This window comes from Tinamus guttatus, unplaced genomic scaffold, assembly GCF_059628265.1.
Source record: "Tinamus guttatus ecotype Peru unplaced genomic scaffold, ASM5962826v1 Tinamus_guttatus_pri_ptg000332l, whole genome shotgun sequence".
In the NCBI taxonomy this organism is placed as follows: domain Eukaryota; kingdom Metazoa; phylum Chordata; class Aves; order Tinamiformes; family Tinamidae; genus Tinamus; species Tinamus guttatus.
The window spans coordinates 1,693,559-1,708,380 of NW_028288866.1; the positions used below are offsets into that span (position 1 = coordinate 1,693,559).

Sequence of the window (14,822 nt, forward strand, 5' to 3'; positions counted from 1 at the left end):
CTTGGGCACGATCTGCGTTGGCCCTTGGATGCTTTAGGAAACACTTTGGGCAATTTTAGAAGAGATTCTCTGCCACAGGCCGCTAGAAATGCTGTTGTACAGGAATTCGGCAAGGCTGATGTGTCCGGAACAGGGGCGTCCGGACAGGCAGTCCGGGATCGATCCCGGAATGGCGCAGGGCTCTCCAAAGGCTTCGCTGCGCGCGGTGTTCCCGGCTGCTGCCCTGCACTGCCCGCACGTTTCAGCCTTAAATTCCTACCCATGTCCCTGCCATGCTGCTTTCTGTAGTGTAGCAGCCAATTAACCTGTAGCACTGCTCTATTTTTCATGGAGAAAACGAATTGCAGGGAACGTCCCCTTCCTCAAGCATTGCTCTCCTGCTTCTAAGTAGTCATCAGAAATCTCCCACTTAAATTCATTTTCGTTGTTCTGTGCAGAAAGGTGAAGTGCCCAACGCTGTATATTTTCTCCTCATGAAAGATGTGTGATTTTCATTTATTTTACATTATTTTGGTATGGTTAAGTGTTGGTGAGGCACCCGGCAGACCTTGGCTTATGTTTATCCCATCGTGCCTTCGATCCATAGCTGTTTCGTCGCTGGCACTGTTATTCAAGGCTCAAGATACTGGATTTGGCGATGTCAAAGCAACTTTATTGAAATAGCATGTTAGTATTTAAAACAATATTAATACTATATTTGATTCATTAAGTATACAAAGGCAAGTTAAAGCATTTCCATGTGTGCGCTGTTAGTTCTGGCGGGAGGTTCCTTAGATGGTTTTATGTGGTTTCAGACAACATTTTAGCACATTCTTAAAATACCCACAAAAGCCTTTATGTAAAATCTCATAAAGGTGAAGCACATAAAAATGATTTTTTTTCCTGTTTCATGTCATTAGGATCAAAGTACAGTAGGTAAGAATAAATTTCCAAAACCCTTGTTGCAGTCCCCCTCTTAATTAATACTTCATGCTCATAGCAAGCTCATAAAACGGGTAATGGGGAAACTGTCTGTACACACTGCAGCTTTTGCGGCAGCTGCTGGGTCACTTATGAGTTAGATACCTATTTTTCTAAGCAGAATTCCTCTGGAAATAGATAATAGTTTCTGCTCGCTGGCCTTTCATCCATGCTGCTCTTTTGTGCAAGGAAGCATCAGATTGGAACACAGGTCTGCTGAGGGCCTGAAATTCCTGTTAACTGGGCAGCTAAAATCCATGTGTGAACTCTTGGGAAGCTGTGAAAAAAGGTGCACGTTGGTTTGTTAGGTTTGAGTCCCCCCTTCTTTAACGTTATTGGTGGCTAAACCAGCGTCGTGGGTGCTCGCAGGGCCCGTGACAGCAGGGACGGACGGGACTGCCGAGGCCACGGGACACTTTTCCAGCCCAGCAGCCGGAGAAGGTGCCCGTCTCTGGGGATGAAAGGCTCTTGCTCTCCTCTGGACGCTAAATTCTCAGGTGTTCTGTCTGCTTTATGTGTGTGCTGGGAGGATCTAGCGTCCAGGGCGAGCGCGGAAGCGTCGGACTGCTCCGGACTGCTCCCGATGTGAGCGCTGCGCGTGGAGGCCGCCGCTCCCTGCGCCGCCTCCTCGTATTCCGCGTCCCGAGCCGCGCTTGCAGGGGTTTCCCTTTAACCCCCCTTGCGATAAATCAACAAAACAACTTCACACAAACTCCTGGGACAGCGCATGAAACTGCTTGCTTGCTCCCTTTTGTCTTCATTAGCCGGCTTTGTTGTAAAAACCTTCCAGACTTTCCCAATAGGGAGAGAAAGGAGTGAAAAAAAAACCCAAACCCTATAAAATAAAGCCTGACTTTCAGCCTGCTTTGTAACTTACCCTTTTACCAGCTGTTACAGTTAATTGGAATCAGAGGAACTGTTTGCTCAAGAACTGTGGAAACCTGTAACTAGCTGTTTCTCGCTAGACTTCTATTCTCCTTAAGAGAAATGTACATTTAAAAAAAAAATCAATACGCTATAAAAAAAAATCACTATAAGAAAATCAATCACTATAAAATTATTTTCAACTTGTGTTTGTAGGTATTCTTGAGAGTGCTGTCTTAAAAAATATGTGTCTTTACTAGCATGTAGAGACTTTGGCTGTTTAAAATGATGCTGATGGTTACATGAGCTGGTGGGTGCTGCTGGCTGCTAACGTGCCCGTCGGATGCTTCCTGCAGGTATTTCGAAGGTGGAGTCTCCTCTGTCTACCTCTGGGATCTGGATCATGGCTTCGCCGGTGTGATCCTCATTAAGAAAGCTGGAGATGGATCAAAGAAGATTAAGGGATGCTGGGACTCCATCCACGTGGTGGAGGTTCAGGTACAGCCTCTGGGGCTGCCAATGTCCCCTCGTGAAAACAAAACCCAGTTAATTGCAGACAATTATCGAGCACAGGTGTTCCGGCGAACAATGCAATATTGTGTTGGGGCCGTAAACTCCTTTCCCCTGTTAATTTTTGAGAATTCCCTGGAGCAGTTTGGATAAAGATAAGTCAGGGCTGTAATCAAAAAGAATCCCAGAAGAATTGGAAGTATGCTGCTTTCTGGGCGTGCGATCGTAAGATAATTAAAAAAAAAAAACATAAAGGTCTGCAGATGAATATCACTAATTAGGTAATAAAAACAAGGTAACGGGAGGTTAAGTTGCTATAACCAGATTTGCTTTTGGAAATTTAGGGGAATGTGCACACATACAATTACTCATTAAAAAAAAAAAAAGGAAAAAGTGCTGTATGAGTGGAGCTGCGTGAGCGGAGCTGCACGTGTCTGCCGTGGTGGCCGTGGGGCGGGAGAGTGGGCAAGGCTGGGTTTCCAAGGAAGTGCCACCTTCTGCCTCTCATTTTTCTCATCCCTCCACCTTCAGGAGAAGTCCAACGGCCGCACTGCTCATTACAAGCTGACCTCCACTGTGATGCTGTGGCTGCAGACCAACAAAACTGGCTCTGGCACCATGAACCTGGGCGGGAGCCTCACCAGACAGGTACGTCTGCGCGCTTGTGAGCACTGGTTTGTGCTGCAGGTCCAGGGCATTCCTTCTTTCCATAGCAGTGTTTAGTCCTGCATTTGCCATGCAACGTATCAGTCGATGCATAAATGTGCGGTTACCAAGACCCCCCTTGAAATTCACTTGATGGCTTTCAGTCAAAAATATGAAATATTCATCAGGAGCTTAGTCTTTCTTTGAAATAATGGTTTTGTATTTGATATTTCTGAATTTTATACTTTCTTATGTATAGTCCAGACAGATACTTCTTTATCCATCAGATTTCTCCATCTCCTTACCAGAAGAGTCCCATCAGGTTATAAAAATGAGACAATCTCTCTTCTTCCTTTTTTTTTTTTTTTTTTTTCTTTAATGCCAGTTAAGCCACCATGATTGAAGCTATTTTGTATTGACTATAAGATACTCTTTAAAACCTTCAACCTGTTCATATCCCTCTAAGTATTTAGCTGCTGCTGTACCGGGGGACCAACAGACGTTAAACCTCTTCTAAACACTTGAATTTTGGGGCCAGTGTAATGACTTTGCCTTCCTCTCGCTGCAGCCGGTTCCTGCAAGGACGTTGCCGGCCTCCGGGCCGCGCGGGCTCCTGCGGGGAGGTTCATAGAATCATAGAATGCCCAAGGTTGGAAGGGACCGCTAGAGATCATCTAGTCCAACCCCTGCACACGCAGGGTCACCTAGAGCACGTGGCACAGGACTGCGTCCAAGCGGGTTTGAAGATCTCCAGAGAAGGAGACTCCACAACCTCTCTGGGCAGCCTGTTCCAGTGCTCTGTCACTGAGGTTGCAGCAGTTCTGCCTGCTCCTCCGTATCCCCAAGTGCCGGTGACCTGGGACTGTGGAAACCGGCGGCCTGAGCAGCCTAACGAACTCCAGGGCACAGCAGACGTATTGTTGTGGTCGTGAGTGACTTAGAGAGATTGGCAGCAGCTAAAACTCCTTTATGAGACTTCCAGGGCAGACTGCTGCTTTCCATACAAAGGACAATGCGAACTCTGTTAAACGGTGCGCGTTCGGGTACAGCTTGGAGCCAGGCAAAGGGAGGAAGGTCCTGGGATTGCAGAGAGGGCTTGAAGTTGTGCCTCAGCATTGCAGTCTCACCAGCTTACCCTGGATCTCAGCAGGATTTTTCTTTCCATGTTGACTTGCAGGAGAAGCTAATGAGGGAGGTAAAAAGAAAAGAAAAAAAAAAAGCCTTTGAAGACAGTTTTCAGCATTGCTTAGTCTTTTAAAGTGTTTACAGTAATTACACCTGGGTTATGGTGACCCGGACAAATATTTAATCATAGGCCTTCCTAATACTTTAAACCGTAGCTGTGAAGTGGAGGCCAAGGGCTTGACTCTGGCCGTAGCCTTGTGGCGAGCGGCGGCTCCGCCAAGGCAAACAGCAGCCTGCTGAGAACGGCTGTCCTCGGCGCACCTTGGCCCCGGCGCCCTGTTTGCTTTGACTTTCGCTCCGAGCTGCGCTGGGGAGATTCATGCTTCTGTCATCGTTTTCACAGCAGATCATTTACTTCATATGTGATGCATTAAAGCGGGGGCCTGCTTCCAATGTAAGTAACCATAAAAAAGCCACCGGGGTAACGATGCGCTGCTGCCGCTGCACAAACAGTGGAAACTGGAGCTGCGGAGCTGCGCCCTGGGCCCCGGAGCTGTCGGCTTTGTGGATGCCATCGGAGGAGGCTCAGCTGCAGGACGGGGCTCCACGGGGCCCGGGGCAGGACAGGCAGCGTTTGGAGCTGCTTGTCCAGAGCCCTGCACTTTGCAGGAGCCAGCCCGAGCCCTGGAGCTCAAGGGTTTTCCTGCTGGGATTTGGGCATGCCATGTCACCCAGCGCGATGGCAGCAGCTTGGCAGTTCAATGCACTTTTCATGCAGCCTGCACTGAACTTGGACATTGAAAGTAGGTTTTAGTTCTGTCCAGAGTTCTGTCCAGTTACTGTTTTACCTTGATAGTATCAGAAACCAAATGCCCTAAGAATAATTTTGAATAACTTTTTGTTTGGCAAATTCTCCATGGTTTTGGTCAACTCCCCATTTAAGCTACAGAGCGAGCACCTTTGATCCTGTAATGGGAACAGCAGGTGGCCGTGGGTTTCAGTGGAAGCTTTGGAGTGTCCACAGGCTTTGTGGTATCCTGGCTCGTAAAGGGGCGGCAGAGGGGACGCTGCCCAGAGCCAGCGCCTTGAACTGGTTTCGCCTCCTCGCTGCAGATCGGGCAGGTTTTGAGCGGTGACTGGAGCGATTAGCTTGGTGGCCGGGAGCAGGCACGAAGGGACAGCTCGTGTCACGCGTCCCGAGCGAGCAGCTGCGGAGACCCGCGTCCACCAGGAACGTCTGCTGCACAGTTGCCTTCCCTAAGGTCTGCGCCGGAGCGAGCCGCGCGCTGCCCCGTGCCGGGACCGGGCAGGCCGTGCCGGGGAAGCAAGACCTGGAACGCGCTCCGTGTCCGCCGCAGCGTCACCCCGTGGGACTGGCTGCCTCTCCTCTCGCTGAGCTGCTCCCTGGCTTGCCAGGGCCGTCGTGGTGTGCTGCAGCAGGAGCAGTGGGTAGGGTTGACATCTTCACATTGGGCTCTTCATTAGATACTTGTTGAAACAGTCGTATGGGCGAGAGAATGATTTTGTACTTACCTAGTGAACATTTTGTTCTGGTCTTCAGCAGCATGTGTCGGTTTTAGGGCTAAATACAGAGTGGATGCAGTCGTCCTGGGTTTGAGTACAGGTGACATTAGAGAACACTTGGTGAAAGATGATTTTTGTTTCACTTTTTTTCCCCAAAGGCACAAAATGTCAGACAGGGAGCTTTCCTGGTACAGTTCCCTAAACAGTGGTGCTTTCCCAGGCACTTTGTGTGCTGCAGACGGGGCTGGCCGCTGTTCAGCAGAGCTCACGTTGAAGCCCCGCAGGCCGCCTGGAGGAAGCCGCTCCCAGCTCACATCCGATGCTGGCAGCCTGCAGTAAATACAGGGAATGGGGCTGGAATTCGGGGCGGGAAGGAGCGCTCCGCGTGCTCGGGGCCGCCTGCCCTGATGAGGGACGGTGAGTGAAGCCGTGTGCGTCCGATGGGAGGGACGGGATGCGCCGCCTTCGAGGAACAGCAGTGAGAGCAGCGCTCGGCGGGAATGGAAAACGCTTTTCCATTGCCTTGCGCCGTCTGCAGCGGCTGCAGGTAACTCCCAGCCCCTTCCTCATGGGAGTCAGGTGCTTGGCAGGTGGTCGTCTCTCCGGGACGGACGCCGGCTCCGTCCCCTTGGTGCAGACACGGGAATCGCGCGGCTCGCCGCGGCGCTGGGCTGCCTCTCCTGCACTCGTCGGGCTGCGGGCATGAGACGAGAGCAGCCACGCTGTCCTACTCCATGCGGAGCAGAGGTCGCGTTCCCGTTCCTGGCAAATCATCAGAGCAGCCTTGGAAAACTCCCGGGGCTCCCTTTGTGGGGGCAGAGGTAGCGGGTGCCTCTCGGGGGGCTGCACACAAAAACCCCTGCGCTTCCCCACGCCAGGCGAGCGCTGCGAGGAGGCGCCGCTTGGCTCCGGAGCTGGGGCTTGTTTACGTCCATCCGTACGGGAATGGGAGGATATGAATTTGCAGGGGGAGCGGAGCCTGGGATTTGAGATTAAAGCACTACAGATGTATGTCGAGCTTGGTATTTGAAATGCAAAGGTGGAACATTTTGCAGGGCTGGATGAAGGCTGTTCTGTTGCAAACCAAGCTTGTCCCGCGCTCAGGAAGATGTGTGCCGTGATAGATTGCAGCTCCATAAAACACCAGCAGAGACGTTCTGCCATTTATCATGATAGGTAAATCCTCCGAGGCTTGTGCTCTGCAATTAGACGAGTCATATATTTTCATCAAGTTGAGCTTTCATGTAAAGACCTATCCCAGTGACTTCCAGATGTTGCAGCACAGGGCGAGGAGTTGGGGAGTGCGTTTCCAACAGAGGGATTTTCAAGCTGGAGAGCAGACACGATCCTTAAACTTCCCCCCTGCAAGTGGTGACGGAGTGTGGAGTGTTTTGGAGCACAGAGGAGAGCATAGAGGGGCTGAACACCAACCGCCCAGGAAATAATTTCTGCTTTACGCAAAAACATGGATTTTTCCAGTGGTTCAGTTACGTAATGGTTGGTTTGGAATAAAAGAGAGCGAGCAGAAGAGGTGAGCAAGTACAGACTGGCAGAATGGAGTCCTAATACCCAGTCACCAGCTATGCTCAGGGTTTGGAATTTACCTCTGGTAAAGGATGAGCGGTGCCTTGGTTACGCTGGTAGAAATAAATAGGCTCAAGGGCTGGGGAAGAATGAGGTAAGTTCCAGCAGATCTGCACAGAGCTCACAGCCCTCGTGTGTACGGTCAGAGCTTGAAACGCGTGCTGGAGAGAAAGGCCAAAGTTTGCCTCACTGATATCCAAATAATTCCGCATATTTTCCACCTGGAGACTTCAGTCTGCCCACTGGCTGTGTCCTTGGGAGCCTTTGGCTCGCCTCGCTCTGTTTGTGTTTCATTGCAGAGATTTTCACGTTGTGCCGTGGCCAGAGCAGCTGTGGATGTTGTGGCCAGCTCTTTGCAGTGACATGGTGGATGAGTTTCCTTCTTATCCTTCCAGTGTTTTTAGGCACTTTCATGACAAACTGCAGCGTTTAGCCAACGTTTCTCTCTCTGTATTAACTCTTCCTCCAAATCGCGTTTGTAGAAAGCCCAGACCCGCAGCAAACGATGGAGCCACCGAGAGCTCAGTGCACCCAGAAGAGCGAATTCCCCTCCGAGTCGGACCTGGGCGGGTGGTGGGGAAGGAGGCAGGGAGGCCGCGCGGCGCCGGGTCTCTCCGGCGGCAGGAGAGCCGCGCGGATCGCGCTCGGCTCCTCTCGGAGCGCCGGGGTGTCTTGGCCGAGCTTGACGGCAGATGGGGAGTGACAGTGGGAAGATGAGCTGCTTGTTAACATCAACTTCCAGAATGGAATTTCCCCTCTAAGCAAATTAACCCCTTTCTTGAAGCAGCTCTAGGCTCTGCTTAGGCCTGTGCAGGGGCAGCCTGCGGAGGGAACCCGTGCGAACGTCCACAGCGGCGCTGCTCGTCTAGCTGCTCCGACTCCATCAAAACATCTGGCCTTCCGCAGCGTATACAAAACCTTCTGGCAGCTGCTTTTATGGCGATGTAATAGCGTGCATTTTCCAAAAATAATCCTGTTTTCAGATTCCATTCTCGCCCCCGCGCTTGGCACATCCAGGTGTGGCGCAGACGCAGCGGGGAGCCCGGGGAAGGAAATCACCCGCCGCCGACTGCCCTGACACCCCAGATCTGGCCAATTTGTAGTTCCCAAACTCCCTGCAACGTGGATGTGTGCGTTTGCAGAGCTTGGATTTATATTCTGCCTCTGCTGTGACTGGATCCATTCTCCAAGCAGCGTGGCTCCGCTCTGTGTAAACAATCTGACTGTAATCTAAAAGAAAACTTAAACGTTCTTGTTCTTTTTCTCCCCCGCTTCTAGGTTATCTCTTGCCTTCAGGCCTCCAACTAAATTACATGCTTCCCCAAGCCTGTTAGATACTTGGCTTATTAGAAGAAACCTGTAGCTGGCCCAGATTTTTAAACCCTACCCTGAGGGAGGGATATGAACAGATGGATAAGAGAATTCAGTGGGATTAGTAAAACCCTTTGAAGACTGCTCTTCCCACTACATTTTTCTCTCAGCCTTGTTTTCATGCCATCTCAGCACATCTTGCATCAGTTGAGTTTCCTGGGACTGATACTCCGTGTTCAGCAGCTTGTCTGTGTTTAGTCAGAGGAATTTTCATCCCGAGGACGGGGGGAGTCGGTGGTTTTCCTAGCACCAGGAGCGCCCGGATCGTGGAGGGGCAGCCGTGGCTCTGTGAGAGCATCGTGTTAGCAAAGGCAGCTCGAGTAGGGAGCACCTGGCAGTGCCAGCCCCTGGGTGTGAGCTCGGTTGGAAGAGGGTTTTTGGGGCTCGGTTGGTTTGGTGCCCGTCTCCTGTCCCAGCAGAGCTGGGAGCGCGGTGTCGCCACGCGCTCCACGAGATCCAGCTCCGAGCTGCTGCCTCCCTCCAAACGTCCCCAGACAGTTAGGCAGAAGCACATCAAGTTGGTTCAGCTTCTTGGTCTAAAAGAAAACGCCCAAAGACAAATTCTGTGATACTTCTCTTCCTATATAATTGCATACGGGTGTCATTTTAAAGTTGGTGGTAGTTTAAATCATCACCAGCCTCATAGGTAGCTGCGGCGCCTGCGGCTCTTCCTTCCCTTGGTGCTGGGACATGAGTCACGTGTAAGGTGCAGTTCACCAGGAGAGCCTGGAAATGGAGACTGTCCCCGGCGCTGCAGGAAGCAGCACCGAGGTGGAACTGAAAGGAAGCAGCTGGGTTTGCAGGGAGAGCTCCCAGCTATTAAACTGATGGCACAAAACTTGCTCGTGTCTCCTCAGCGTAGGGGCCCGCGCGCCTGCGGCTCTGCCCGGCGGGAACGACCGCTCCGTAGTGCCTGGCTCCGCCTGGCGTGACGTGGAAGCAGCTTTGCCAGCGCCGTTTACTTGGATTCATGGTTTTCATCACATTATCCTGTTTTTACCAAGTTGTGAGTTGTTTGTCTCCTTCTGGGAGTTCCTCATCATGTTGCCAGCCTACATGCACGTTGGAAGAACAGCTCCTTGAAGACGTCGACATCCACATTCTTCCTTCCCCTCTCCCGGTGTGTAAAGTTGTTACATGTCGACTGGCCGATTTTCCAAGTGGCTCCGTGTCTTTCTGTTCTAGATGGAGAAGGACGAGACCGTGAGCGACTCCTCTCCGCACATAGCCAACATCGGGCGCTTGGTAGAGGTAAGTGGAGCCGGCGCAGCTGGGCCTGCTGCAGGCTCTCCTGCCCGGGCTTCTTCCCATGCCTGAGAATTTGGTGCGTTGCCTTGCTCTTTACAAAGTTATTTACCCCTGTGGTACCAAGTCTAGTCTCTCACACTGCACGGGGTGGCTTAGCACCCTTCCTTGGGTGCCTTGCAACAATTTGTGGATACAAAAAGTCCTCTCCATGCACTCTCCTACTCCACACGGTAGTAACTTTCTTGTAATATAGTTGATCACCAATTAATTTCTTTGACCTTTGTAACTGCCTGGGGAAGAGAGGGGAAAATTCCTAATAAAATAGATTATAATATGTATATTAAAGAAACTAGTGACTCAAAAGCAGGTGGGTATTTCTCTTTGGTCCTTTTTCTAAGTATTTAGCTTGAGTGAAAACGACTACAGAGAGAAGCTGATACTGCTTATTTGCAAGGTATTCTGAAATCTGTTTGCCACATAGGGCTGGTAAGTCAGTCAATAGCTCAAAAAGTCAAACGCCCAAGCACAGAACTCTTGAGCTGTCGGTTCTGCTAAGTGACTAACTCACAACTCAAGCCACGTTCAGTGCCAGCAGATGAGCGGGGAAGGCAGGGGTGAGCCACAACTTCCCTTTTGGCAGCGGGATGCCGAAAAATGGGATAGCTGGGCCGAAACTGCCCTCTTGTGGTCCTGGCTCCTGTGCACGGAGCCCGAGCAGCAGTCGGGAGCAGGAATCGCCCCGGCAGCGACGGAGCTAAACCTTTTCCATGGAGGAGGCCAGAGGGGACGGGGTTGCAGGGGCTCCCGGGAGAGGAACGCGCTGGGGCGCCCCGGGCTGCAGCGTCGGGAGGGGACACGTGGCAGCGTCTGCAGCGGTGCTAAAAAACCATCGCGGTGCCTCAGAGTCGGGTTTCTCGCTTGCTTACAGGACATGGAAAACAAAATCAGGAGTACGCTGAACGAGATTTATTTTGGAAAAACAAAGGACATCGTCAATGGGCTGAGGTAAGGGGCTCGCCAGCTCGCTGTCGGAACCGCTGCTGCCTTCCCAGGCCTGGCCTGCAGCTCCCCTTCCCGACCCAAATCCCTCCCGTCCCCGCGGTTTGCGGGAGCTGCTCGTGGTGTGGTGTGCGGGGAACGGTGCTGTCCTGCCTTTTCACTACAGCAACCTGAAGCGGTGTTTTAATCCCTTGTTCCCTCAACAGGAAGAAAATAGCAGTTAGTGACACGTGTTCTTGGGGTTTGTTTTTAATTGTGTGTTTTCTTTTTCTACATGCCTAAAAGTAGTTCTTAAATTTTGAATCTCCTTTCTAGTATCCTTAAAAACAGGTCCCAGAATTGGGCCTGACATTAGCGGCTTGCAGGATTTAGACATTGTTTTGAATTCTTTCTCTCCACACCTCTGGCTGAAATACGACGCACTAGAAAGATAAGTGAAGGAGTCCTCTGTGCCTTTCTGAAGGAAACCTCACGGTACAAGCCCCCAGCCAGGAATTTTGTGTAGAATTCCCAAGCTGGTCATTCTCAGGCTCCTAGAGGCCAGGGCAGAACCGTGATGCCAATCATCTCATTTTAGACATTGCAAATAGACCTCCCCTGCACGGTGGGGTCATGCAGAAGAGACAGTTGGCGCAAGTGCATGTGCTGCCACTCGCTTTGTACTGAAATAGGTAAAAGGAAAAAAAAGAAATCCATAACCTTTCTTTCAGGTGGTAGAATAATGGTGCTGATGGAATATTTTTGCTGCCTTCTTAACAGCAGGGGCAGAAGCAGCCGGCAGTATCCAAGAAAGCAGCTGCTCTTTTTCCCCAGCCCCCTGCTTTCATAACAGCCCTGTATTTTCATTTGTGGTGTGCAGGGCTTTAGCCAGGAAGCATTTATTAACATTAAAGGGAACCGTGTAATGCAGCCTCCTTTTTTTCCCCCTCGTGAACATTGCCTTCAGCTTCAGTAATTGCATCTGTTTCCGACGTCTGCTCAGCCTGAGCCTGGCGCTCTCTGTGCTGGGAGCTGCCCCGCTCACACGTGTCACGCGCGGAGCATCTGCCTTTGCCTCCAGCCTTTCTCCTGTCTCTTCTCGCCTGTGTTTTGACACCCGTTCCTGCTGCGGGCGCTCCTGGTTGTTCCCAGCCTCTGTGTTACTGAGTTCTCCTGACTGTTCTTCTCCCTGTTTACTTCCCTCCTTTCTGAACTGCTCTCCGTAGATCTATTGATGCTATCCCCGACAACCAAAAGTATAAGCAGTTGCAGAGGGAGCTTTCTCAAGTGTTGACCCAGCGCCAGATCTACATCCAGCCTGATAACTAAACCGACCAGGTACCCCTGCCTGTGAGGTGTGACAAGCGGCACTAAACCAGGACTCACCCCGCCGAGACCTCTGCATGATAACCGAGACCAGAACTAACCCCTAACTCCTGCGGACCGATAGCCGGCCTGCGATCCGGGTGTCACCCGAGGGTTAATGCTCCATCTGGCCAGCTAAGCCTTGTGGTTTCCTTTGCAGCGTTCCTCTTTCCCCCCTGCCCCTTAATCCGTTTGAAATGTCACGCTCTGACATGTGGCAGGACTCACCACTCTGCACTCTAGCTCGGGAGCGAGGAAGCAGCACGTGGCCGCGGCGCCCGCGCGGGCGTAGCTTGGACTTGCTCTATCCCAGCCCCCTTGGACCGCGTCCCTCGTGCGCCGTCAGTTTTTAGAGCCGTGGCCTGTCGCTTTAATGAGCACATTCCCTGTAATCTCCGTCTTCCTTGTGGAAAGACAAGGAATCTTGGAAATAAAGGGCTGTCCTCGCAGTTGTGAAAAGAGAGTGATGGCTGTGGTGCTTCCCGAGGCTTCAGAGCAGCCGGGAGCCTCCTGCGTGTTCCGCGTTTCCCGTGCGGGGCTCTAAAGCCGGAGCCGTTTTGGCCTCCGTCCGCGTGCGCTCCAGGCAGGGCCGGATCCGCGCTCCGTCTCCGGGAGCTGGGAATGCCCCGCGCACCCGGAGCCGGCCCAACCTCCTGCTCCGGCGTTAATGAGGTGCAGGTGGCGTCCGGAGCGCCTGGAGCTGGCGCAGGGAAAAGGCGGCGGTTGTTGGTAACGGCCAAGAACCACTTCGTTAGCCTATGACAAACGCAATAGAGAAACGTATATATTTTTATGAAAGCAGCGGAACTCTCCGGAGACAAGAGAATGGAAAGACTGCTGTGAAAATGTTAGAAAAATACCAGGCGCAAAGAGCAGCCTTGTTGACAGGAGACAGCGCCCGGGCAAAATAAGGGAGCTCTGCGTGCAGCAGCCAGCGGGAGCTGTAGTTTATGTGGGAAGAAATCCGAGGGGCTGGATGCTGCGCGCTTCGCTGGTGCGTTAGCGTCTTCGGAAAAGTCTAGTGTCAGTGTGTTGATGACCAGATTTAGGAACATGGTGGTTTCAGTCAGAAGTCTCTGAATTCAATGCTGAAGGCCCTGGTTCTGCCGCAGCCATCTTGGAGAGCAGCGAGCCCTGAGGAATCCTTAAAGATGGGATTTTTTCCCCGTGACCAAACTTTGGTAAACGCAGTGGCCTGCAGTAATCTTGCCAGGAGGATCCCTGTTCTTCACCTTTTTTGGTTTGCCAGTCACTCTAGGTGAATATTGCTGGAAATGGTGACTATGTAGGCGAATATTGCTGGAGAAAGCGAATTCCAGACGTGCAGCTCCAGCCACTGCCGGTGGGAGGCTTTGACACGCATCCCTGTGCAGGGAAACTCCGCGGGAACGTCCAGGAGCTCCCGCTGCCCCGTCCGTGTTCCAGGGGAGAGGCCGGAACGCGCTGCCTTGGCCTCCCGAGCGGGCTCAGGCGGAGAGCACTAACCCCCATGGCCAGTCGCGCGGCTGGATTTTTTTCAGTTTTCACCTGAAAATTGGGAATCTCCTTCTGGCGCCGTCAGGGGAAGCGCATCCGTCCGCGCCGTCCTTGCTAGTGGATTTTGCTTTGAGGTAGTCGCTAAAGCCCTCACTTTGCTTCCTGTCCTCCCTGCTTCCAACAGGCCAGTCGGGCTCGTTCCCCGGATCCGGGCACCTCGGGGAGCTGCCCCCTTCTCATCTTGTGCTTCCTCTTTCCCAACAGGTCTGTGCAGACTTTTGCAGACAAATCAAAACAAGAAGCTCTTAAAAATGACCTGGTGGAGGCTTTGAAGAGAAAGCAGCAAAGTTAAAATCCTCTCCATGCTAACGAGACATGCCATGCACTCATTAGATTCCTTTCGTAGAAAAACTCATGGTCCCCCCTTTTCTGTTACGTCACGTCACGACTCGCACCCAGTGCTATCCATGCAGCGCCATCCTCTCCCATGAATAAAGCTGTACAAACTTTTGCAGTCTCTGAGGCCTACTTTGCACCACATTTTACTATTGAGACCTTAGGCTGTTTCTGTAGAAGGCCATGGATTTGTTTTTTCTTCCCCCTGCCCCTCTTCTTCCACCCTCCTCCCATTTATATGCATAAACACGGATCATTGTTCGTCTTTTTTTCCTCCCCACCCCTCCTGCCTTTTGTTACATTGGTGTAAAAAATGTAAAACAAAAATTTATTAAATACTGTGGTGTGTGAAAGAGGAAGAACTGGAAAAAAAAGAAAAAAAAAAAAAGAAATCTATTCCACGTGTGTCTGGGGGCCGGGCACAGGGGCTGGCTGGTGGGAGGGAGGGAGAGAGGGTGTTTCCTCGTGTTGTGCTCGACTGCTGCAAGCAGCTGTGCAAGGAGGCCAGGAGACCTGCTGAACCTTCTGCTCTTCTATAGCCTGGTTCCAGGGCGCTTTTCTGTCGATTTTTATGGAATGCTAAAGGGGTTTTTGTTTTGACTTTTTTTTTTTTTTGTAAAGCTTAAATGGAATCTACATCTGATACTTGAGCCTCCATACTAAAGGAAAAAAAAAAGAAAAAATTACGAAAATAAAAAAATAAAAATTAAAAAAACCAACCCCATGAGCAGTTTGGTATCCTTCTTGCCTCCCTTTTACTTGGGTTGTGTTACTGG

The 14,822-nt window shown here is 51.5% G+C and overlaps 1 protein-coding gene across 1 annotated transcript in view; it reads left to right on the plus strand.

The window, feature by feature from the left end:
- Nucleotides 1-12,633, plus strand: part of CAPZB (capping actin protein of muscle Z-line subunit beta) — a 58,644-nt gene extending 46,011 nt beyond the window's left edge. The window contains exons 5-9 of the mRNA XM_088529495.1: nt 2,181-2,322; nt 2,866-2,982; nt 9,769-9,834; nt 10,760-10,836; nt 12,036-12,633. Coding sequence (XP_088385621.1) covers nt 2,181-2,322; nt 2,866-2,982; nt 9,769-9,834; nt 10,760-10,836; nt 12,036-12,138 — 505 coding nt within the window. The 3' untranslated portion in view covers nt 12,139-12,633. The remainder of the gene's footprint in view (nt 1-2,180; nt 2,323-2,865; nt 2,983-9,768; nt 9,835-10,759; nt 10,837-12,035) is intronic.
- The last annotated feature ends 2,189 nt before the right edge of the window (nt 12,634-14,822 follow it).